This window comes from Curcuma longa, chromosome 17, assembly GCF_044706935.1.
Source record: "Curcuma longa cultivar G26 ecotype Majalengka, Jawa Barat chromosome 17, ITB_CL_G26_1.1, whole genome shotgun sequence".
Lineage (NCBI taxonomy): Eukaryota > Viridiplantae > Streptophyta > Magnoliopsida > Zingiberales > Zingiberaceae > Curcuma > Curcuma longa.
The window spans coordinates 2,919,801-2,944,209 of NC_133877.1; the positions used below are offsets into that span (position 1 = coordinate 2,919,801).

Below are 24,409 nucleotides of genomic sequence, written 5' to 3' on the forward strand. Positions count from 1 at the left end.
GCGGACAGGAAACTGCTTGTCAACCAATAGTTTGTCCGCCTGAGTCCGTGCTATAAAGGCTCTGCGTCTCACATTCGTCTCCGCCCTCTCGATTCGACTGTCACTCTCCGTCCATTCTAAAAACCCTAATCCCGCCCTCCCTCCCTCGACGCGCAGCCCGTCAAGACCCTAATCCCGTTGATCCCGTCGTCGCCGCAGCGCTTACGGTCCGCCGCGGATGGCTTCCCCTCGATCGCCGCTGCCCGTCATTCCGCTTCTTGTGCCCTAGACGGTAGATTCGAGTGTAGGGCGTTGTGATCTCGCGCGGACTAGGTTTTGTCACCAACGATATCCTGGCGTCGGAGAGCGACGCCGCCCTACCAGACGCGGCGCCCGTTGGGGACTCTGGAATGATAGCGGCGCAAGAGCTGGCACTGGCTCCGGCGAAATCCGGGCAGTCGCCGTGGAGAAAAGCAGCGGCGACGACGACTGCTGATGGGGGGACGGAGGGGGGTCTCTTGATGGGTGCGGAGTCGTGGCCTGCTCTTGGAGATACTAAGCCGAATGGATTTGCGACTAAGGTGACAGCAGCTGCTGTGCCGCCGCCAATGGCAGTGGGTAACCACCCGGGTCCTGATCCACCTGCTGTTCCAATTCAGGTTATTTTGGTTTTTTACGCTCCTATGGGTTCGATGTGGCAGATCTTTACTGTTAATAATTGTTAGTCGTTCCATCGGTTGAATTTTCTTGGACTACGATTCTTTTAGCTTGCTAAAACTTTCACTGAAGAACTGCCCCGTGCTAGTATAAGATTGACGTGGACAAAAGATTTGGGAAGTTTAGGACGGAAGTAACTCCCCACCTGGTAGCTATTGAATGAAGAGCCGCCTAAATGCACAAATGTACATGTTCTTTCTCAAAGTTGTAAAATAAGCATACATCATCAACTATCGTGTCCCTACTATTCAGCTTCAGTTCCATATATTGTAACCCTCCATTGAACTTAATCCAAGGTTATCTGTAGCGTTGGTTGAATCTTTTTAAATTACAGTAACTAGAATGCTATCCCTGACTTCTGATACCAACTATTCTAGTTGATTCATTTGTCTAATTATTTATTCTTTTAGATTTCTTTAAACATGCCATGCCATGAGCTTATTTTTTATTTTAATCTGTACATCCTTTTTATCATTTTTTATCTGTGCTACATTATTTTCTTATTGTGTTTTGTTCCTAATTGTACATAGTTTAGTTGGGTTTATGCTTTTTTTTTTTACATTTTCTTTCTGTAAATAAAAAGAGAACCGATAAATGAAAAGAATAGAAAATAACAAAATCACCATCTCCTTTTGTCTTCTCAAAGAAGTGAAAATTATTTTACACAAAGGACTCTTGACTTATTCAAAATGTTTATTTAGTTTGAACTTTGATTGCGCTCTTTTTCTTGGAATTTTATATTAAATACATTTTCACAAGGAAACATTATTTTCTACGAGAAGAAAATTTATAAATGGGAAATTTCCCTTAAATAGCATCCTTATCATCCCTATTGCTATCTATTTTCTGTGATCCGGCTAAGTTATTATTGTGTTAATTGCAATTCTGCACTATTCATATATGCACAACTTTGAACTTTATGATATGAAATATTGGTGTTTTTGGATGTGAGCTTTGACATATATATCATAAGTTGCCCTGTTATCATCATGCTTTTCTGCCTGGAGGAGTGGTACCTGGAGGAAGTGAAATCTTCTTGAGTGGTACCTGGAGGAAGTGGAACAGAGATGGATTAGTTGGGAAGAGGGGAGATCCAAAGTGAATTAATTTATGTTGTTCTACCAACAAAGACACAGCTGTTGACCCAAAATAGGGATTTGAAAAGTATTAAAGATACTCATTGAACCCACTTAACAAAGACACAACTGTTTCTGTATCAATATGATTACTAAAACGTCTTATAAGTAATTGGAATTTACCATATCGACTGGATTTTTTTACTCTGAATACATAAATTTTGACTGGATCAGTGGGAGAACCAACTTTGCCTGCGAATTAGCAAGTGCATGTAAAATGTATTGTTAGTTACTCCAGTGTGCTCAAGGAATAAGATTCCATGGATGCCATTTCTGCCGACCAGTTAAATAATAAAAGGTTTTGCAACTGGTTATGCTATATTTTGTTCGACAAAGATAGTTAAAAATGTTTGCAGAAGTGGAAATATCACTTTGTTTTCATTAATAATCTTCAGAAAATACATTTATTATTACTATTCAAATTACTTTTAAAAAATAGCAAATTCCTAAATTTTGTATCTCTTCAATTGTTGTTTTTTGTTTGTGCTTTATGAAATACTTATTAACTTATTTGCCCTATTTTTTTTGGGTAGGGTTCAATGGGCACCCGGAAATCTGGTGGGCTTGTAAGCAACAATTCACCCAAGCATCATCACAAGAATGGCCCTAGACGTAATGGACCAGTTAATGGTGGACCACCTTTTCCTGTACATTTGACATACCAACAACCAGGGCAGCCAGTACTGTATCCTGTTTTACAACCTCCAAGTCTGATGGTTCCCGATTATGCGTATCAGCATCGCCATGCACCATTTGCTAATGTTCAACCACACATTGTGAATTCACCTGAACCTCACATGCCAGGACTGGTCCCTACCAGCCAACCTGGAGGAAATAATGGAAATAGAAATTTTCGGCCTCTGCTGCGAGATCCAAACAAATGGCATCCCAATGCTGCATATGGTGGCAGACCATATAATGTTTGTGAACCTCCTAAAATGTGGAGGCGGCCTTTTGGTCCAAGAGGTAGCACAGATATGCCTCGTGCTTTTGGACCTAGAACTTTCATCAGGCCAGTTCCTCAGTTTCTTAGTCCTGCACCTGGATTTATCAGCGGGCCTGGTTTTCCTGGTATTTTTCAATTTAAACAGTTTCATTTTCTGCAAATCTTTTCTTTCGTAAATCATTCTGTATTGTTCAAACTCAGGTCCTCCTATGTATTATGTTCCTGCTACTACTCTTGAAGTGATGCATGGCCCTCCTCGATTTCCTTCCCACCCTTCTCCTCCAGTCCATCCCAATATGACGCAAGAGATGGTGGCTTTGCACACTAATATAGTAAAACAAATTGAGTATTATTTCAGGTTGGTTTTGGACCTCGTGGCATAGGTTTCACTGGTGCCATCCTCTCTTTTGTTTCTTGATTTTTCATATTAACATTTGCAATATTCTAATTAGACGTGCTTCTGAATAGTATGTTCAATGTGACAGACTTTACACTGCAGTTTTGCAATAATCGCCATATCAAAATGATTCCTTGAACTTAAATATGCTTGCAATCTTCTTTCATTGTAGTGATGAGAACTTGCAAAAGGATCGATACCTGATATCATTACTGGATGAGCATGGATGGGTTTCTATAACCAAAATTGCTGATTTTAATAGAGTATGTTTAATTATGTTGGTAAACAATTTTATGATCCTAATTTAATATATCTTTGATGCAGAATGCTTCACACTGTTTCCGCTAATAAAAAATGGCATTTCAGGTCAAGAAGATGACAACTAGTATACCTTTGATTCTTGATGCTTTACTTGGCTCTAATTTGATAGAAATTCAGGTTATAATAATTCAGTTCTCTTAGAAATGGAACTTTTTTGCCTTGTACCTTTTAGTTTATTTGACCGACAAGCTATATAACAGTCGATTTTGTTGGTATATTTATGTCCTCATTCACCGTTTAATGGGCAGGATGACAAAATAAGGCGGCGTGGTGACTGGTGCAAGTGGATTTCAGCCCCATCTCCTGTAGTTTCTTCACAATCTCAGTCCACAAGGAGCCAATTTCCTGTAAGGGAGAATATCAATATTAATGAAAGAAGTAATAGTGCTTATATTCATGAGACTCATTGTGAAGATCAAGATGAATATTCAAATCCCACACTTTTTTGTTCTACGAAAGAATCTAAAAGTTTCTCAGATTTTAGTCCTGGAGATGTGCTGATTAGTGTTGAAGTTGCTGAAAATGGAGATAGAAAGAGCGATAAGGAGGTAGATTATGACTCATTTTCAGAGAGACAGAAAGATCCTTTTGGTGATTGCAGATGCGAACCTAATAACTCAATTGCCAGCAATGTTGATGTTGATAGTGGAATAGATGCTTCTCATATCTCAAAGAATTCAGAGGTCAATCTCAACTCCTGTGATATTGGTTCCAAACTAGACAAAGTAACTAGTCCAGCAGATATGGGTGTGGCATCTGGAACAGATGGTGTGGAGTATGATAACGTTTTTCTTGATAGTTCTCATGTCTATAATTCACATAGTACTTTTATGCTTGATGAGGAGCTTGAATTGGAGCATACAACAAATGAAATTGATCATCTTTCATTAAATAGAAGGTTACAAGGCTTCTTCTCTGAATATCTTCTTCAAGTCTATTTATTTGATTAATTTTGTCTTTGCCTATTTTGCTATGTCCTTTTTTACCCCTAGTTCAGAATAAGCATCTCCCATCTGTAAATGATGGCAGGCTCTCTTAAGTGGCATTAGACATAGCTAAGTACTTTAAGTTTATTGATCAACCACTAGCATCTTCTCTGCCTTCAAATGTTTCTGTTGAACCAACAAGTTTTGATTGGGATGTGCTTAGGAAGCTAGGAAAACTGATACTTACTGGTGAAACCTCTGAAATCTACTAGCATTCTTCCTCATTTATTTTCTGTTAATTTTCAAATGATGCCATTCAATGTTTGCCAGTTGGCTGATCCAAAGTCCTCTATATTGAGAAAGCTCTGACCATTGACCACCAATTACAGTCCCTGTTCTCATATGTTAGATATAATTGGCCGGCAATCAAATTATTCAACCTAGACATGGTTTCGCATAAATATAATATTCTAACGTTACTTCATTCCTTTCATTCAAAATACTATATGACTATGGTTACCAAAATTCAATTTCTAGATGAAAAATGTTTGTTTATTTCAAAAATACTATAATCTTCGATTGCAAGATCAAGAGTGAGAGTAATTTACAAAGTGCAGGTTATGTTTTTGGGTTATGCAAGACCTTGTTGATAGGCTAAAGAAACTGATCATGAAATCAACTAGGTCCCAAAATATGGAATTTTATCTGAGTTGAAGTGGATTTAAACATCCCAAGTCTTAGCATTCAGTAAAAATAACAAACAATATATTTTAATATTAATGATCAATATCTAACCAATAAATACACTTATACACTTTCAATATTGGAATTTGTAGTTTGGATGACAGCGATTAATGGATATGCTTTTCGGCTAAAAAATATTTGCTACTATCTATAGTTTCTATTGTCTATGCCATCTTTAGAATGGAAGTACATATTTAATGAGAATGTTTGCGAAAGGTTTTCTTTACTATTAAACCTTAATAAATTTAAAATGAAGAAATTTGAATAAATTGTATTCAAATGAATTAAAATTAAACCACCTTTTGTTTTAAGACTACTCTCAGATATTTTGCTTTCAGCATAATTTAGTGATCTAATTTTTGTATATCCGAATTATGTTCTTCCACATAATTCCACTGATGGTCATTGACCCTTGTAACTTTCATATAGTTGGATGTTACTCAACTTTCCACTATGATATTCTGTATATTTCTCTTATTTTGAATCATTTTTCAAATCAATTTGCAGTTATTATGTATTGAATGTCTGATATTGTTCCTTACAAGTTCCAAACTTCAACAGGGTTGATGATGAAGAGGATGAAATGGATGTTAATGATCAAGATGTGCACAGGCTTATAATTGTTACACAAGTTTGTTATGCCCCTTTTATTTTTTTTTTTGCATTATTTAGTTCACTTTTAACATATTGATTCTCAAATTTGTGCTTTAGTATTGACATGTGAAACTGGAGTGAAGTGGGAATACTGCATTTTGTTTTGGGTGGCATGTTAATTTGTGTTTTAGTATTGACATGTCAAACTGGAGTGAAGTGGGAAAAGTGCACGTCAAACTGGAGTTAATTGTTACTTCTTGATCGACTGTTATTTGATAGGCTCACCTTCATGAATCTGATTTTCTTAATTTCACTATCAATATGATTACTCTCTTTCTGGACAAGAATCTTTTTGTGCTCTTGGTTTTTTCAGTGTAAGAATCATTTTCCCCCTCCACTTCAGATATATTGACATTGCAAATGTCTAGAAACACCTTGCAGGCAGCTTTTTTTGCACATTGTTTTTTTTAGTTGTTTGTGTTTTCTTTTAGCAAGGAACATGGAACCAATTCTCCTGTACTAATTTTGTCTTACATAACTTCAATACAGGATACCAGGGTTGACAAAGATGATAGCATTGGTTCAGGGAAACGAGAAATAATATCTAATGAACTTGCTTTGGCTATCAATGATGGACTTTACTTTTATGAGCAGGTAATTGTTTGTTCTCTATTACATAGTTTTTCTATTTAGTTCTAGGTCATCTGTGTTTTAGTTGTTCTTTTCCATGTTTACTCTTACTGTAACATATATACTTCTCATGAAGTTAGGCATCATTGTCTTTATTATTTACAGGAATTGCATGCCAAAACATCCAATAATCATAGAAATTTGAACACAAAAATTACTAAATCTGGTGACTACAAAGCTTCCAGCAATGGAACCTCATCCTTGCATCTGAAGGTGAACCTAAACACCATAAATTATGCCTCTGAAGATTCTGGGCAAGTTAGCTCTCGACGGCGCCCGAACAAAGGCGCAAACAAATCACATGCCTCTCATAGGCGTCTTTTTCCAAGTAATTTTAGAAATCGTCATGGAGTTGTATCTGAGAGCCCACCAAGCAATTCGGTTGGCTTTTTCTTTGGCTCAACACCGCCAGAAAATGTTGGGTTAGTACTTCTAGTTAGATTTAGCTATGGTGCTATTATTTTCCATTAACATGTCTTGTTGAGCTTACTTTCACATTTACCTTTTTTTTTCAGCTTCTTGTCTTCTAAGTTGAGTGGCTCACCACATAGCATTCATTCTGGAAGCCCACCTGTGGGATCAATGCCAAATTCTTTTCCACCGTTTCAGCATCCAAGCCACCAACTTCTAGAGAAAAATCAATTTAAGCAGCAAAAGTATGACTTATCCTTGAATTCTTATTGCTATCATAGTATCAATTTATGTATTCTATTCATGCTTTTGATCCTGATATTCTTTGTGAAGGTATCTGAAATTCCACAAACGATGTCTTAATGATCGTAAGAAATTAGGAATTGGCTGCAGTGAGGTAGGCCATGATCTCTGACTTTCGTTGAAATTATGTTAATATTATATATTTCAAAAGGAACTTCAATGTTGCTATTATTATGTACTTGCGGCATATGGAAAACAAGGTTATATTGTTAGATTGGACATTGGGAAATTGATCTTGTTCCTGGATTCCCTACATTCTGTGTGCTAATATATCAATTACTTATTTTTCTACTGTCAATTATATGCGTGCAGCTTCCACCAGATTTGTTTAGGTTTTGTTTGTCTCAGGGTTCTTCTCACCTATATTGGGAAATTTGTGGCTTCTCTATGCAGGAAATGAATACTCTTTATCGGTTTTGGTCATATTTCCTAAGAGATATGTTCAATAAATCAATGTATGATGAATTTCGTAAGTTAGCGATGGAAGATGCAAATGCTAATTATAATTATGGGCTGGAGTGTCTCTTCAGATTTTATAGGTATTGATTTGCTGATATATTATGCCCATCATGAAATGACCTTTAAGCTTGGAATCTTGTTTCAGAAACTTGTTTTTTATCTTCTTTTAGTAATTGCACTACTAATTTCTTATGTTTACTCTTTTCCAGTTATGGGTTGGAGAAACAATTTAGAGATGATCTTTATGATGATTTTGAACAATTTACACTCGAATCCTTCAAGAAAGGCAATCTTTATGGCCTGGAAAAATACTGGTAATGTATCTAACATATATATATTATGGTGATACTGTACCTTCTTTTTATGTAAATTTAAATTTTGTTGTTATTCTGCAATCTTATTATGCTTATTTTTGTTTTTATGTAATGTATCTTAAAACTTGAATCAAATTTAAATTTTGTGATAAGTCTGCCTAATAGGCGATTTATGGGGTCAAGTTGAGTTCTACATGGAGGGTGTTTAGCTAGATTTCATTTGGTTCCGTGGCGATGTTTTTGTGAATTATCAAACCCTCGTGTGGTTACGCCATGCATAAAGGATTCCTAACTTAAATCAAGCCCAATTTCCACTTGACCCGAATCACATTTGAATGCATTTCGACCTCAGTTCAACACAGATTCTTATGATCAAGTTATGAATTAACCGAAACATGAACTAAAAGCCTCGATGATTGATTTCATAAAATCAACAATAACTAACCTCTTTAAATAACTGTGAAGTAACTAGAAAAAAGAACATAGGTGGAGTTGAGCGTTTGTATTTTGCACTTGGAATAGTTGTCAAGGAATTGATTGCAGGACATTTTTTTCAATTGGTTTCCTAGGTGTTACAAATTTAAATGGTTAAATAATAAAATGGTGGTTCCTTCTAGTTCCAGGAGCTATATGGTAAAATGTTTTATACACTGAGCTTAGATATATTGTCGGACATATCCTTTGCTAATCATAAGCCCGAAATTTTCTTTATAATATCCTTTACTAGTTTATATACTCATAAAAACTATTCATAAATTTAAAGATACAAGGGAATTTTATTGATGATGGTTGGCATTCACATCTTTTGGAATTTGATAAGTCAGATGACTGCTATGGCTCCTGCTTTGGGGCAGCCATCTTCTTTGATGATGCATCCATTATTTAAGCTCGAATTTTTTAAACCTACAAATTTGCTTTGCTTTCTCGTTGATTGTGATATCCGTTTCAATGCCACAGGGCATTGCACCATTACAGAGAAGGTCGTGGCAGCACAGTTCCTCTAAGAAAGCACCCAGAGTTGGAGAGGCTTCTTCTAGAAGAGTACTGCAGCCTTGAAGATTTCAGAGCCAAGGAAAAGGTCAACATGGCTTCTGGTAAAGAGTGCAGCAGGAACGAATTTGGTGATTTTAATGACCAGGGAGTCGCACCATAGTTCGCTGCTCTGCCGAGCTCAATTTTAAGACAGCCTTGGCTCTGTTATCTGTGATCATAATTTCATATTGTAGTATGGCGGCTTACTTAGAGGGTCTGTACATTCATATACATATGGGGGATTTTTGAGATCCTTGCCGGTGGTAAGTTTTGGCTGGGTCATAATTTCTTTCTTCCATCCCGGATTTTTGTAAATAATGCCAAGCATAATCACTGTATCTCGAATATTGGAAATTGTCCAATAAGGTATAAATTTACCCTTGCATCACATTGTTTTTTTGTTGGATCGTGTTTTTTCAGTCTGTGGAATCTTGAAAATTGTTTTGAAGCTTTTTTTAGATTCAAAATTATATCGAATGCTCAATAGGGTTTAGGCTCTGCTGCTATTGTTCGGCTTGAAATTGAGCACGAAACTCTGGCTGTTGCGGTCGCCGCTGCTGTTGGGGGATAGAAAACAGGTATCATCGTGGTAGCTGTTGAGGTTAGAAAGCAGGATTCCCAGAGTCTTATACTAATTCAGTTCTCTAAATCTTTACTTAGAGCTATCAATTTGAGTTGGATGCATTGATCTGTATCTGTCATGTCAAATAATTTAAACAGATTTTATCAATCCAATTAGAGATGTCTTCTAGCCTAACACCCTAACCGAATATCTTCTAACTTCAAACTTAACAAACCACGTATCGAATACGACGCTAAGAGGTTCCTGATGGGCACTAGGTAAAATTAAAACCATTAAAGACTAAAAAATATCTGCAAGATTAGTACTAGATAAGTTGTCCAAAATACAAACCAAATATCTGCTAGATTAGAACTACTACATAAGTTGTCCAAAACACAAACCAAATATTAAACTAAGAGATTCCCAGTGGACCTTGAGTCAGTCTTGTGATGTCTAACTCCGACCAAAAAGGTCACCCATTCAGATAAGACAAAAAAAAGTCACCCAAAATATACTAGAGACTATGAGATTGTCCAAGTCAGCAGAAGAACATGGAACTAGAGACATTTTCATGTAGCCGTGGTAGTTCCGGCACTGGAATTGCTCCAGGTGCAGTATGCTGCTGTCCACCGTGGCTGGATGAAGAATCAGAAAAATCTTCAAATTTCACAAATTGCGCAATTTGGGCAGCAGCCAAGTGAGCATAACAGACGGGTGCAACTGCATCACAAAAACAAATTTATAAACTTTCAGACTTTTTTTCTTAATAAAATAATAATTTTAAAAGCTAGACCCAGTTGCAGGTTGGACGACACATCAGCAGCAGGTTAAAACCGGAACCAGTCGCCAATCCAGTATGGTAGGATTGGATGGACTCTGGTTAACCTAGAATTTTCACAGGTTTAACTGGACAGAATAGTCAGACCTCCAGGTCAAACCACAGTCCAGGTTTTCAATACGGGGTGGGGTCCTAACAACTTATAAGCTATGACACAAATAACGAAAGAACTTAAGAGCACTGCCCGACTTACCAACAGATATCGCAGTTGTGCTCCTCTGATATCTGTACATTTGGAAATAGAATAGAAAATCTCAGTTATGATATCAATCATTGGGGAACTGAAGTATTAGTCACGTGTAAACATGTACTTACACATAAGAAAGGGAATGAACAAGCTCCTGCAGGGAATCAGCAGTAAACCCGATCTCATCCATTAGCACATGGTAATGAGTGGGGCGGGTTGTGCCCTGTGGAATTGCAAACACCAACATATAAGAAAAACTTGAATTACTCATAGTTCTTGAGATATTGAATTTATTCAGACAAATGGCAGAAATTTTTTATATAAATATATTAATCAGATAGTCTGATATATAAAAAACTATTCCAAGTATAAATTCAGAAAAAAGAATCTCAAGTACAAACAATTAATTAAGTACCGGTCAAGAACATCAATAATTTAATTTTGTAACTATACCCATGTAAATACACAAAGCAAGTACTTGTAGTTTCATGCTAAAAGAACAAAAAGAAAGCACCGAAATAAAAACCACACCGACCAAAGATGCCAAAAATTTTAAAACGACAAAGGCTTTAAATAGAGTACAACTGTTGAAAACAGAGCTTACAATCATGCCGGCATGAGAACACATGTAGAAGTCATAATTCCTTGGGTGGCAAATTTTGTTATCAATAACTGTCCCTGCAAAACCCAAAACCATGCAAATTTAAAATTAAAAAATTATAATTTGATGGAGGAAAAAGTCTCGAAGTAATAGAAAATTGAAGACCAACAATAATAAAATACATACCAGGTTGGACATTGTCAGGAGAATTTGGAAGGAAAAATTTCGTATGATGATTTTTCTGAGCAATTATTAATGTAAACTTTGGAGACCACTGTTCATCCAGAAACTTGCATGCCTACAGATAGTAACAACAATTTGAACAAAATCAGAACTCAACTGACATCAGCATATATATGCAATGACATACCTCGATAATCTGATCCAATTCAATGTTGAGGACCTGAACAAACTGCGATTCGCTAACACCATCCCTGAATGTCAAGAACTCATCACAAACAACTCAAACATATTGGACAACACACACCCCATCAAGATATAACATCCATATGCATTAATCCAATAGTCAAACTAGAGCAGAGTTTACCTGAAAATGATAATGTTTTCTGGTTTTCTTTTTCCTGAACTGATGTAGAAATCGACCAGCAGCTCCCTACATCATATAGAAAATGGCTTCCGTTTAAAAGAAGAATAATACTTGGTGACTGATGAAGCCTAAGAAAAATAATCAAAACATGACATGGTATTATAATTTAGAAATGTTAACAAACCGAATTATGCCACTGTCATCTTTCTCTCCTACAGGCTTAAAAAGCGAATCTATCATTTCAACCTTAGGAGATTGTGTTCGCACAGAAGCTCTATAGCGAGAAATAGATGGCCATTGCCTCGAACTTACAACCTTAAAACCAGAAAAATTGAATAGCATGTAAGAAATAGCAAAAGAAGACTAATTACAAACAGTCATTATAGAAATGCAGCCTGTTAAATATACCGCAGCAATTGAAGGAATATCCGAATGTCCAGGAGATCCATGGGAAACATCCATGCCCAAAATGATTGTCGGTGTATCTGAGACTAGAGGAATAGCTGATGATCTTTCAATTGACAAGTAAGAGTTTATACCACCCGACTGTGTAGGAAACACAACATTAGAAACAGAGAGAGAAGATGGGTAAAATTACTAGACAGTGAGACAGCATATGACACCTTTGCATTGATTTTAAGCAGCACATTGGTAAGGTACTGGTCATTGACTCTTGTAGGGGCGATACATTGAGAAACAATTCCAAAATCAGCTAGACACTTACGCTTCCATGGCCCTATTCATGGATTATGATTAACCTCAAATATATATAATGATAGAAAAAGATAGAAAAAACACAAACCATAAATATCTGAATTCTTCCTCTCAGCTAAAATGCACAGAATAAACTTTGGAGCACCAGGTAAGTTCTGCTTAACTTGCTGGAACATCTCCTCCACTCGGGCAACAGGCGGGGCCCTTCTCATCGAAGGATTTTCATCAAAAATATGATGGAAAGGTTCATCCATTGACTGAGAAAGCAACAGCGTTAGCATTTAAAACTCAATGGGAAAAAAGTAATGCCAAAACATACAATGCCCTTCATATTTGCACATTTGAGCATGTCACGTATGAGGCTTGGAACATCACATCGAGCAGAGAAATTAACAACAGCCCAACGGGTGATTTGAGATGGCTCCATCAATTTCTGAAAGAAGTAAATATTTAACTACAAGAATAAACTCATTGAAAGCAAAAAAATATCAATCTTCAAAACAGCACACCTTTTGGTTAAAATTCCATCTCCCCCTTGAAGGCATAAAGTCCTCTCCATTGCCAACTCTGAGCTGCAGCATTTGCTTTAATTGTCATAAATAACCTCAAATCAACATGTAAAAAAAACAAATACAAAACATAAAACCATACCCGGGGAGGCTGCAATACTCTGCCTTCTACTTGAGTAAAAGTGGTGGCAATGCTAACACCACATACACGTAGCAGTGGGTCAGCATCATAATTATTGTGCCTCAAAGCCTATCATTCAAGGATAAGCATGAAAAAAAAGCATACAGACCATACCAACAAAACCAATCTTACAGATTGGCACATACCTCGCTGAGGACACTCATTCGTTCTTGAGGCTTCTGCCTTGACTTTTCCACAAGGGAAGCTCGTTGAAATGTTGACAGTGATTTGGTATATCTTTGCAGTGAAACTAAAGAGCAGAGCTGAATAGTTTGCCAAATTTGTGAGGATAAAAATAAAGGTTCATGCACAAAAAAAAAAGTGAAGTGGAATGAGCTCCAAAACCTCAAGGGGAACATATGTTGGTCTTTTTGGTTTTCCAACATTTAAGCAAGGAAAATCAGCAGAGTAACTCAATTGCATTCTCCGATGTCTCACAAAATAATCATAAACAGTTACTTCAACTGTATCTGAATTTCCATTTCCATCATTTCTCAGCTTTAAAGTGAATCTGAAATGTTAAAATAAACTTTAGTGGCTTATCAACCTCCGCTCATGGATACAAAGTACAATAAAAATCATGTTGGCCAAAGGGAGGAAGCAAAGACCAGTTCCAATCTTGTGGCAGACACAACAACAATATACAAACACTAATGGTTTTCAGAATGCAAGATTAGTACCAAACATAGGCAGAGAAAGACGAGAATTCTGCAGTTCCACACAATAAATTATTATCACCAAGGAAGAAACACAGAAGTTTTACAAACTCACATTTATATAAAAGTAGCTTCTCTTAGTTCTTAAAATAATGCTTCATTACATATGGTTCAAAAACTCAAAGATTCATTACATAGACAATTGATTGCAAAATGCTGACAAATAATGAAACAACACAACCTGGAAAAACTTACATTTCATCTTTGCAAGGCTTGTCACTTATCCCAACAATTTTAAATTCTTGATTTGTATGAGTCGTCTTCACTCTCAAATTTTTCAACGCTCTTCTAGCCTACCAACAACAAACAGTGAGAAAAAAATAATAAGATCTCAGTAGACACAATATGAAAAATGAAAAAAGCAAGATGAAACAAGTTGCCTCAATAGGTATATTATATATAGGCATTCAATAACCTAGAAAATAAAAATAAAGAACAAATTCTTAGTCACCCTGTTCCAGTCCAGTTGGTTTGGATTCTTGACATTTTGATTTACTAGTAGAAAATCAACCACTGGTCCAGGCCTCACAATCATAGTAGTAGAGACATCTATATTCAACAAATAAGAAAGATATAATATTTTTAAAACAATAAAGTGATTGAATGACAATGCAAGCAAAAGCAAATAGCACAAGTGTAGAGAGATTGTAAGTGCATACCAATGTTCAAAGAAAGGCCTCCTTGTGAAGTTCTGAAACTAGAATGAAAACCTCTGCATCCCAAGACTCCACCACCAATGTCAGTAAAGTTTTTAGGGTTGTTTTGAAAAAATGATTGTCTCACAAGAAGACACCCCCTAAAAATGTATTTTAGCAGTTATCAGAATGCAACAAACAAACCCACAATTATGTAATCCATAATTTCAACAATAAATGATTAGAAGGAAATTCACATACTGTTTTGCAGCATGCTGCCGCAAAATAATATCAAGAACCCGTAAAGCCTCCTGAGAGTTCTCAGTTTCATTGCCTTTTAAGGCTGCAGCAATGGATTTCATAGGTATTTTAGCTGCAAAACTCAACAAAACCTTAAAGGTTTTCGTATGATGGGGTCGTCTAGAACGTTTACGATCACTCTCATCAGGATTATCATTACCAGGGCTTCCATTGCTAGCAATTCTAGGTCAAAATAGATAACAAATGAAATAAACATGTTAGGATAAGAATGATTTACTAAGCAATGTAGGGTTAAAAAAACTATTACTTGTTTGAGGACAGGTCCTCAAGCACAACAGTGAACTCGTTGTTGACATTAGGAAGGCTACCAAGGGTGAATAGAGACTTCTCCCCATCATACGCAAAGTCCTTTTTTCCTAATTCCGTGTCATAAGTCTGGTGTAGTTTATCTATAACTTTTCTTCCAATACCCTTACCATCCACAGGACGATCATCTTCATATTTCAGTGCCACCTAATTCAATAATAATAACAACCTCAAACACGAATAAAATTCAACATTTAAAAGTTACATGTTACAACACGGAAAAGGTAAACAAGGAATAATGATAACCTACACTGTAGTGGTAAAAATAATCATCCACATTTCTGACAGAAACCTTAAAATGGTTTGTCAAAAGCAACACAGCATTGCCCTTTTTCCCAATGCCAGGTCTTGCCATTGGAGTCCTTTTAGGTTTTGTAGCTTTTAGACCACCATCATCATTCATTTTAATGGGGGTAACATTAGGAGGAATGGAAGGAGGCGGTGGCAAATTATCAAAGTTATCAGGGTCAGGTTTAACATGAGGATCCATCTTGTCTATCTTCAGTCTAGCAAAAAGAAAATGGTAAGGAAACGTGAAAACAGTTATGATATCCTTGCATAAGAATTAAAAGCATAGTTACAAACACAACCCAAAATGAAAATCAGCTTAACCAGCATCAATTGAAAAAGATGTTAGATGCGAAAGTTTAGCCAATTTGACTAACTAGAATCTATAGAATATGAAAAGCTGCTAGATTTAAACAAAAACGTATTCCCATCAAAACTGCCGCATACTTCACGTAAATACAAAATCAGCAAAAAAATAAATAAAATCAAACAACTAGCCAATATACCATACAAAGGAAATCAATGAGAACAGAATAACAAATAACTGCGATAATTCCATACCTGCATTTTGGAGCAAATGAAGTTTAACTAAGAATAAGAAGGATTCTGATCAGACGACAGATACAACAATTACAAACAGAATAAAAAAAATACTAGACAAGAAATTTAATATTATGTGACAGTTTTGTGACGAGCTCTAGAGGACAAGGAACAAGCATATCCTCCAAAGAGTTAACAGGTATTAAATCTAATGTAAAATCCAAACAAGCAGGTAAAAGTCATGATGTCACCATGGATTAAGTTAAAAACATGCCGTTTAGCAGTACAACACAGATCCTAACTAGTTCATATCGCGATCGGAGTTTAATCTCACGAACATGTGAACAAAAGCAAAACGGAATAGCCTGAACGTACGATGAGGTTACCAACAAATGACCTAAGATAAATGCTGGAAACTTGAAGCGGCAGCGCTTCGATCTAACAACACAATACCAAAGAGCGGCGTTGAAACGAAACAGAAACCATACTTATAAACCCAAAACCCTAGCGAATTTTTTTTTGCAATTGCTACGTCAATAGAAACCCTCGAATCTTTCAAACTTAGGCAAGAACCCTAGCGAACACCAATCTCTACGAATCGACCAATGCTTACATCGAAAGCGCAGAAGACGATCAGCAACTACGGCGCCGCTCCTTGCCGTTCTGCTCTCTTGCCCTTCTGTCTCTTGAAGTACTATTTGTAAATCCACCACGAAGCCGCGGTGCCTCGATTGTCGGGCCGCATAAAAACGTTCCCTCGGGACAAAGTCTCTCGCCGTTAATTTCGCAACCGACGGACAAGGCTATCCCGCATAGCACTTTGTATGCTGACGTCCGCAGGTAGATGGGAGTTTGCCAGGATGCTGTCCGCGCACGCGCCCCGGTCGTAACTTAACGGCACTTCCCATCGCCGTTACTCTGCCCCCGTGTGGACACGTTCCACGGGCAGGATTAACGGGAAGAACTCGAAATCGAATCGTAACCGTTGAGTCTAACTCGACGTTATAGTTAGGAGCGGTTCTTTTGGTATGCCCCGAACGGATTTGAAATTGTTTATTTATAGTTCTTTTTCCATATTTATGTTTGTCAATACGAACCATTATTATTTGTTAAAATCCATATTTAGCCTTCCCTTGCTCTTGATCTGCCAATCTAGACCGTGGAATTATATTATTTTCCAAATCTCCATGAGGGCATTTAAGTAACTTCATTAGGTTATTCCTGAACCGAGATATTTTCTCGGTTCCCTCGTAGATTATATCGGGCGTCGGGTACAATTTAAAATAAAAGTAAAAAAAAACATAATTTACGACAAATTATTGTATCATGACACACCAACCGTCCGATCGGTACAGATACTGTTAGCCGTCGATTCGGTATTCAAGGGAAAAATTCAGATAAAATTTACAAATAGTATAAAATTGGAAATATTTTTATTTAATTATGATCGCGAGGATTCCTTGTTTTTGAATAAAAATAAGGAAATTTTTGCAGCCGTTGTTATTATTATTTTGATTTTATTTCTTGCGTTATTTTACAAGTGATTATGATCTTTTAAAGATAATTTATTGTGTGCGCATATACGTAACTGCCTATATTGAATCATTAGCAATGGAACGGGTCATTGTCATACAAGATTTATTAAATAAGTTAGCATAAAATGAAGGCGATAAAGAAGTTTAATTTTCTTCCACTAAAAAGAATTTAATATTCTCTAAGTTCATACAGTTTTTAATTTTAGTTTCTCAAAGTAAAAAAAATAGTTAGCTACTAATGTCAATTTATGTAGAATTCTCAAAGAGACATAATACTTATGCAGTTGATATTTTACAAGTCGTAATCTGTTGGTAGCTACATCGGATACGATTGTAAAATGCAACATCAAAAACAAACCAGTCAATTAATTAATACTCATCCAGTTTGATCATGGGTCTTGAATTTTGTCAAGAGATAAGGAAAAGAATCACTGAGGCATCCCAAATTCAGTGGGATCATAAGTGGCAAATAATGCTATAGCTAGAACAGAGGTAATTGATGAGTTTGAGGTGTGAGAGTAAACCATGTACCATCCTTTGTTCATTGAACTGAAGTCTAAACTTTGTCATTGTGATCTCCAGATTCTGCTAGGAGTCCGTGCTTCGATGATTTGTCGACAGGCAACTGATAAGAAGGGCGTCGCTCTTTTCCCCCTGGCTTAGATGATGCATTTCCGTACCAGATCATGCCCAAGACTGCTAAGATCATTCCGAAGATTACATGTAAGTTGAGACCTTCTCTTCCAAACAAGAAGAAACCTAAGATTAAGACGAGGATTGTCTTCATGTGCCCTATGACTTGAAAAGAGACAGCGGTGAATCTTCCTATGCAGATAAACTGGCTAAGATTGGTTCCCACAGCTATGGTGCATGAGAGTACGATGAAGAACTGCAACATACAAATAAAAGTGAGTTGTCAAAATATTTTTCAGTCAATGCATGCAGTATCTGTTTAAAGATCATGTTTGGGAAAAGCAAGTTAAAAGCGTCGCCATGTACTTACCACAGTGGTTACATTGTAATCAAAAGTGTCCACCCTTTTCTTTGTCAACTGATAATCAACAAAAGGCCCTAAAATCAACAAGGATACGGCTTGGGCTGGAGCCGTGTGCCCGAGGAGGTTGAATGAGCCAAGTGAATACTTCTTTTGAAGAAAATGCACATACTGATAACACAGATATTTGTAAATTTGTTAGAGAGCTAAAATGCTTGCTATTTATTCTCAGGTCATAGAACCACTAACTTGAAGTAAATTTACTGTAACACCATGCTTTGTTAATTTCTTTTAAAAGTTAAATTTTTGGGATATTTCTAATGTTTTAGAATTATATTTTTTTATATAATTCTGTATAGATATATATTTTTAGTCTCATGCTTATTCTAAGAGTTATATTGTAAGTCATGTCTAATAGTCACTTTTGCATCTATAAATAGGTTGTATTAGTTTCATTTTACTGAAGACATTTGTATTTCTGTGCAAGTTCAATAGAAGTTTTTCTTTCTTTCACTTGTTCTTTGTTCGGTTGTTCTTCTACTGCTACAAAAATTGGAGATCTTGGGCTAGTGGTAAATTATTTGACACTTGATGCTGTTTGAAAAAGGGTTAGACGTGATGGTGGTGCTTTCTTTTTCTCCACATGATTGAACAAGAGTGCTAGGAAGATAAATCTCATCACGATTATGTCTAGGTGCAGAGAGCTGCAAAAATTAAGAAATATGGATCTTGATTACTTACGTATTGCTGCAAGGCAGTGCTCCAAACTGCTATAGTAGCTGCTATGAGTCCTCTAGTATTCACGCTCACATCAGTAATTGTACAAATGCCAACACCTAAAAGAACCACCAGTATGCTGAGCTTTGTTGCCCTTGAATAATGAATTTTATCAAATACAACTTCCAGAAGGCATGATACTGGGATCATACACAGCTTTGCAATCTGTCATATAATTACAAAATCATGTCAATTTATGGAATTCTATGTTTTTACTTTATTGTTATGGCAAGGACAAACCTGATAAAATCCAACAGAATTCCACATCAAACTTATATTCATACCAACGATAGATAAGTTTGCAAAAACGACAAATTTTATAAGGATGGATAATGGTAAATGAGAGGGTTGAATGTATCCGAGCCACCTAAATACAGCAGCCAGAAGTGTGGTTGTGGCAAAATGTAGACCTGTTAGCGTTGTGGCTGCAATAAAAAAACATAGAGACCATATATATGAGAGCAGGCAATGAAAAAAATTGTACTTTATGCCTAGTAAATGCACCAATGTTCAGTGGTAGGGGAATCATAAAGTGCAACACACATTACTTATTGTTAACAAAATTAAATCATTATATTCACAATTATGCTTAAATCTAATTCTTATGTTGGAAGGTACAAAGAACTGTTATTTAACACAAAAGACATTAAATTGACAGTAGTAGAACAATAAAAACTGGAACTTGTATCACCATACCAAATGTGAAGTGATGAGTTGCCATTAAGGCCTTATTAACCATGATAATCCCAACAGATGTAACAATATTGAACATCCATGCAGCTGCATCTAATGCTGCCTTCCTATCAGCCTTGCTTGTAGGTGCCATACTTTCTACTTGTTCGCGCTTGCTGTTTTATTGGTCTCTACGTCTCCAAATAATGGTAAGCATTGCCCCACAAATGCTTCTACATCAGAAAATAAGTAGCAAAACCAAAATAAGTGACCTTCTATGATCTACATCTACGACAGTGTTTCAAAAAGTAGTGCAGGAGTTATATATGTAAATATGTTGGAACATTTGCCTACATTAAGCCTAGTATTCCCAACTATTTGAATTCAGCTACATAGATCTTATCTTTTCATTGAAATTACTAGAAGGATATACTGAAGTTAATATTCAAACCTCTTAAATTATTTTTAATGTTAACTACAATTTTCTTCTTTCTCTCTATATCCCTTACACCACCTTCAACATATGTATGTTTGCTCAGTAATAGTAAAGCAGTAAATAATGTAATCAGAATGTTCCAACATGTAGCTTCCATTGATAACATGCTATTTTCTTGTTCTTAAGAAAACGAAAATCCTGTATTCTAGATAAGTGATCTCTAAGTAACAAGAAAGTAGTCTGACTGTAATTATATAGAAAAAGTTTTAAATAGCTAGTCTCTTATACACCTTGGTCATCACTCAGAACTCAACAAAAGTGTAAATAAGTAGTTACGAATGCCTAGTTCCACTGACATTCAACAAGTCATTGAAATAATCTTTAGCTTCTAATATCTTATTATTGGTTAATATTTAATGAAGGTTAATTACTAGTGCTAGAGCTGCTGGGAGTTTGACAACTGATTTTTCTGAAGTTGTAGATTTACATCAAGGAAGCCAGTTCTAGGTCCCTATCATTTCACAATCATCCAAATGCACAAATGAACTAACCAATCATATTCATAAGTCTCAAAAGTGTGTCATATTTTGTTGATTGATGAGATTGTAATTAGATTAAATTTGAAACATAATTGTGTATAAAGACTAGAAATCAAAGGTATTAAGACAAGTAGTACAACACTTGAATATATAAATAGTAGGGATAAGAAAAAAAATCATTGATGAACATGAATCCCTGTAAGTGAGAGTATGAGAGTTTTAGGTATCTCAAATCCATCGTCGAACTAGAAGAAGATATTGTTGAAGATATAATTAATAGCATAAAAGAATGGATGATCAGAATGGAGATTATTGAATGATCAAACACAAAATCAATAATAATTGTCACAAATCAACCTTTAAAACAAGTATTGGATGCCTGAAATATCTGAGAGATTATTGAACGCACAGTAAAACTAATAGAGTTTGATATTACCGATCTAAGAATAGTATTATAGCTCAAACTTTAGTTGACTTATTGTTGAATTAACATATATCGATGAATCCTGGAAATCATACATGATGATGTGGGAAAATAGAACTTGGAATCTCTTTTACGCAATGCTCGGGTCGTTTATCTAAATAGTTTCTTTGCGAGAGATAATGTAGGAGTCGGACACATATTCCAACCATCCCAAGGAGAGCCACAAAAAGTATAAATATTCTACAATTCTCCTTCTCAGGAACAAAAATAATAATAATAATAGTAAAGCAGAATATGAAGCCTTAGTGATTGAATTAAAATTGTTCAAGGAGTTGTGCATCGCGAAAATGGAAGCGTTCAGTGTCTCACAACGGAGAATACACAGACACATGATCTCGTATTGTGACAATGCCAATTCTAAGTCCCTGACAACCATGACAAATATCAGCAGTTCCTTAGACCCACAGCACAACTGCGATCGAAAACAGAAGCCATATCTGGTGGATCCATCAGCGGTTGCCTCATTATAAATCTAAAAATCATTTCAAGCACCAACGCGACATAGTAGATAATAGATCAGATCATATCTTATTTGAATTAAACCTCGATCTCGATTTTAGCGATACGACGCGAAACCGTGCATCGATGAAGAAGAGATGGAAGAATGCAGTAGATCCAACTCACCTGATCTGGCCAGGAAAGATCCAACGGTAGCTCGGCGGATCCGCAGCCGGAGAAAGGGTAGACAGATCGGGAGGAAGACGACGCGAGGCGATGGTGGCGATCTCAATGCAATGCGGAGGAATGCCGTGGGTGCGACGGAGGTGAGGAAGCTGCTCCTCTACGCTCGGTTCGGTTTCGCTTCCTTTTCTCGTCGGAAGCGGAGGAGCACACGGGACACGAGACGGGACACGAGGTCCTTTCTTTGGACTCAGATTCCGCTAATTTATTAGAAGCGGAATGATCGAGGGAAGAAAGAGCGACGGTTGCTTGGCACTACTCATGGCGACGATAACGGTAACGGTAACGGCGCAAACAAGACGTTAACGGGAGGTTTTGTAACGGTTAATGATTTTCTTAAAATGCCCTTTAAAAACAAAAAGCATTTTTATAATTTATTTATATTTTATATTAATATAATATCGTTGCCCACTTTATTACGACCACGCACATCGAGTGATGCACCTGAAAATAATATCACGCATCATCTCTCCCTTCAATTACTGCTGCTGTGAATTTTCAACAATTAAAATAAATGAATAAATAATTCACTGATCCACGCCAAAATTTCGCCTTAATTTTTAAATAAAATAACCGATAAAATAAGCACGACAAGCCACGACGCAACAAATTTAAGTAACGGCGCCTCCGAGGAAAAAACGGCACAAAGTAGCGGAGTTACGAAGGAGTTTAATTTTAGAATATAGCGGGTAGCGGTTCGAGCGGGAAGAGATCGCCGATGCCGTGGAAGTAATCGTTCTCTTCCCGTGCCGGCGAATCGTTCGTCGAGTGGTACTGCGGCGCCGCGGAGAAGGCGATCCAGGCTGTTGTCTCCTCCTCGTAGAGGCTCGGCTGAGTCGACTGCCACAGCGCTGAAGATGAAAGATCGTTGTATAAGGGCACGTCCTCCAGTGGAATTGGTAGGAACTCCGGTGACCAAAGACTGGCGTTGTGGTCGTCTGCGGGTGTTTCTTTGGCGGAGCAGGAGGGGAACGGCCGGAGAACGGAGGTGGGGGAGGAGAGAACGTGGGAGTCGTCGCCAGAGTCGTAGGCGGTGGAGACGGATGTGGGAATGGGCTCGTCTCGGGCAGCAGGACGAGCGGCGGAGGAGAAGTTAGTGGCGGCGCTGGGGCCTCGGAGTTGCAACGCGGCGGAATCGTAGACCAATGCCGCCTCCTCGGCAGTGTCAAAGGTGCCGAGCCACAAGCGGACGCCGCGCGAGGGGTCGCGGATCTCCGCCGCGTACTTCCCCCATGGCCGCCGCCGGACGCCGCGGAACTTTGTGCTCCCGCCGCTCGGCTTGCGACGCTCCTCCCCCGCCACCTTCCTCCTCGTTCTCCCTCCCTTTCTTTCGCAGCACTCGAAAGCAATCTCCTTTACCCGACGGCGACCAGAGAAGCCGTAAGGTTCTTCGTCGCCGGAGGAGTCCGTGGCGTCGGGGTCGTTCCAGAAGACGCGCAAGGTGCGAGCTTTCTTCATAGCCCGGCGGCGTTTCCTTCTCCTGAACCTCTGTTTCCCCTTTCCACGGAGCAGACAAACAAGCGCACGGTAGCAAGACCTCAACCAGCAGCGGCGGCCAAGGTGAAATCTTTTGAACGGGAAACAAAGAAACAGTAAAGAGGGGGGATTCCTCCGAGATCTTACAGGGGAATAAAGGGGTAAAGATAACTTCAAAGCGAGAAAGCAGCGAGCCAGAACAGCAAACAAAGATTTTGCTACCAGTGGAGTGCGGTCGGCTACCAGAGAGAAGAGAAGAGAAGAGGAGGGAGGGGGAGGAAGAAGGAAAGGAAAGATGAGAACTTTGGAGGAAAGGAGGAAGCTTGTGTGCTTCACGCGGCGCAGTACTCTGCGAGATGCAGCAGCAGGGGAAGACGCAGAGGAGTTGGTAATATTGTTGTTTTATGATCCCTCTGCTACAGCTACTGCTGCTATCCCCAGGAGAACAGAGAAGGGCTCGCTTGGGGGAGAGAGAGAGAGAGAGAGAGAGGTCGTGCTCGATGTCTTTAATGGCGGAAGGTGAGAATTTTGGAGCAGGCGAACTCGGAACCCTCGCTGGAGTATTTAAAGAGTGGAATTAAGAGGAAAGCTCGCATTAAATTCCCAGCTTAGTTTCTCACTTCCAACTGTAAAATTGAACAGGAAGGAGATCATCAAGGAATAATTTATTTTTAAAGATTTAGCTTATTATTCGGATTTTATTAGGAAGTTATTGATAGTAAAATAAAATATATGTGCCAAGGGCGAGCAGCCTTTTGGTGGAGCCCACCGAGGTGCGAGTCGTCCTCGTGCAGCGGGCCAGCGTCACGTGAGGGAGCCGACAGTGGCCTGAGCCGCCCGCTCACCGCCAGTCTAAAGAAAGGCGGTCAATTCATCGGCTTGCGCACATTTGACCGGTCCA

At 37.8% G+C, this 24,409-nt stretch overlaps 4 protein-coding genes across 4 annotated transcripts; 1 reads left to right on the top strand and 3 right to left on the bottom strand.

The window, feature by feature from the left end:
* Positions 1 to 199: 199 nt before the first annotated feature.
* On the top strand, positions 200 to 9,357 carry LOC141811726 (la-related protein 1A-like). The gene is made up of 14 exons (XM_074699771.1): positions 200 to 638; positions 2,366 to 2,903; positions 2,980 to 3,136; positions 3,348 to 3,438; positions 3,542 to 3,613; positions 3,745 to 4,394; positions 5,728 to 5,797; positions 6,310 to 6,414; positions 6,556 to 6,872; positions 6,966 to 7,106; positions 7,195 to 7,258; positions 7,558 to 7,703; positions 7,833 to 7,937; positions 8,895 to 9,357. The coding sequence occupies exons 1-14, from the start codon at positions 390 to 392 to the stop codon at positions 9,088 to 9,090; spliced, it is 2,901 nt and encodes a 966-aa protein (XP_074555872.1). The 5' UTR covers positions 200 to 389; the 3' UTR covers positions 9,091 to 9,357.
* A 482-nt stretch (positions 9,358 to 9,839) lies between these two features.
* On the bottom strand, positions 9,840 to 16,615 carry LOC141848571 (protein argonaute 4A-like). The gene is made up of 23 exons (XM_074736614.1): positions 16,528 to 16,615; positions 15,337 to 15,592; positions 15,028 to 15,233; positions 14,721 to 14,942; positions 14,484 to 14,620; positions 14,276 to 14,373; positions 14,020 to 14,117; positions 13,454 to 13,619; positions 13,255 to 13,371; positions 13,070 to 13,177; positions 12,928 to 12,990; positions 12,738 to 12,851; positions 12,507 to 12,675; positions 12,328 to 12,440; positions 12,113 to 12,250; positions 11,889 to 12,019; positions 11,705 to 11,770; positions 11,528 to 11,591; positions 11,344 to 11,455; positions 11,161 to 11,234; positions 10,685 to 10,779; positions 10,563 to 10,594; positions 9,840 to 10,251 (listed from the first exon to the last, which is right to left on the bottom strand). The coding sequence occupies exons 2-23, from the start codon at positions 15,574 to 15,576 to the stop codon at positions 10,070 to 10,072; spliced, it is 2,745 nt and encodes a 914-aa protein (XP_074592715.1). The 5' UTR covers positions 15,577 to 15,592; positions 16,528 to 16,615; the 3' UTR covers positions 9,840 to 10,069.
* A 1,168-nt stretch (positions 16,616 to 17,783) lies between these two features.
* LOC141848749 (UDP-rhamnose/UDP-galactose transporter 6-like) lies at positions 17,784 to 22,171 on the bottom strand. Its single transcript, XM_074736805.1, has 6 exons — positions 21,976 to 22,171; positions 19,917 to 20,125; positions 19,461 to 19,645; positions 19,185 to 19,385; positions 18,453 to 18,614; positions 17,784 to 18,338 (listed from the first exon to the last, which is right to left on the bottom strand). Exons 2-6 carry the CDS (start codon positions 20,044 to 20,046, stop codon positions 18,006 to 18,008), a joined length of 1,011 nt encoding a protein of 336 aa, XP_074592906.1. The 5' UTR covers positions 20,047 to 20,125; positions 21,976 to 22,171; the 3' UTR covers positions 17,784 to 18,005.
* A 536-nt stretch (positions 22,172 to 22,707) lies between these two features.
* Positions 22,708 to 23,490, bottom strand: LOC141848200 (pathogenesis-related genes transcriptional activator PTI6-like). The gene has a single exon (XM_074736262.1). The coding sequence runs from the start codon at positions 23,488 to 23,490 to the stop codon at positions 22,708 to 22,710; it is 783 nt and encodes a 260-aa protein (XP_074592363.1).
* Between the last annotated feature and the right edge of the window lie 919 nt (positions 23,491 to 24,409).

Bases quoted from the DNA above. Each gene is read 5' to 3' on its own strand.
- LOC141811726 (XM_074699771.1), top strand. From the start codon at position 390: ATGATAGCGGCGCAAGAGCTGGCACTGGCTCCGGCGAAATCCGGGCAG. The intron at 4,395-5,727 runs GTTACAAGGCTT...AAACTTCAACAG, and splicing joins CATCTTTCATTAAATAGAAG to GGTTGATGATGAAGAGGATG. The intron at 7,938-8,894 runs GTAATGTATCTA...TCAATGCCACAG, and splicing joins TATGGCCTGGAAAAATACTG to GGCATTGCACCATTACAGAG.
- LOC141848571 (XM_074736614.1), bottom strand. From the start codon at position 15,576: ATGGATCCTCATGTTAAACCTGACCCTGATAACTTTGATAATTTGCCA. The intron at 12,020-12,112 runs GTATATTTAACA...TCTGGTTTTAAG, and splicing joins ATATTCCTTCAATTGCTGCG to GTTGTAAGTTCGAGGCAATG. The intron at 10,780-11,160 runs GTAAGCTCTGTT...GCAATTCCACAG, and splicing joins GTTCTCATGCCGGCATGATT to GGCACAACCCGCCCCACTCA.
- LOC141848749 (XM_074736805.1), bottom strand. From the start codon at position 20,046: ATGGCACCTACAAGCAAGGCTGATAGGAAGGCAGCATTAGATGCAGCT. The intron at 19,646-19,916 runs GTATGGTGATAC...TTTTTATTGCAG, and splicing joins AACTCATCACTTCACATTTG to CCACAACGCTAACAGGTCTA. The intron at 19,386-19,460 runs GTTTGTCCTTGC...ATTATATGACAG, and splicing joins ATTCTGTTGGATTTTATCAG to ATTGCAAAGCTGTGTATGAT.
- LOC141848200 (XM_074736262.1), bottom strand. From the start codon at position 23,490: ATGAAGAAAGCTCGCACCTTGCGCGTCTTCTGGAACGACCCCGACGCC.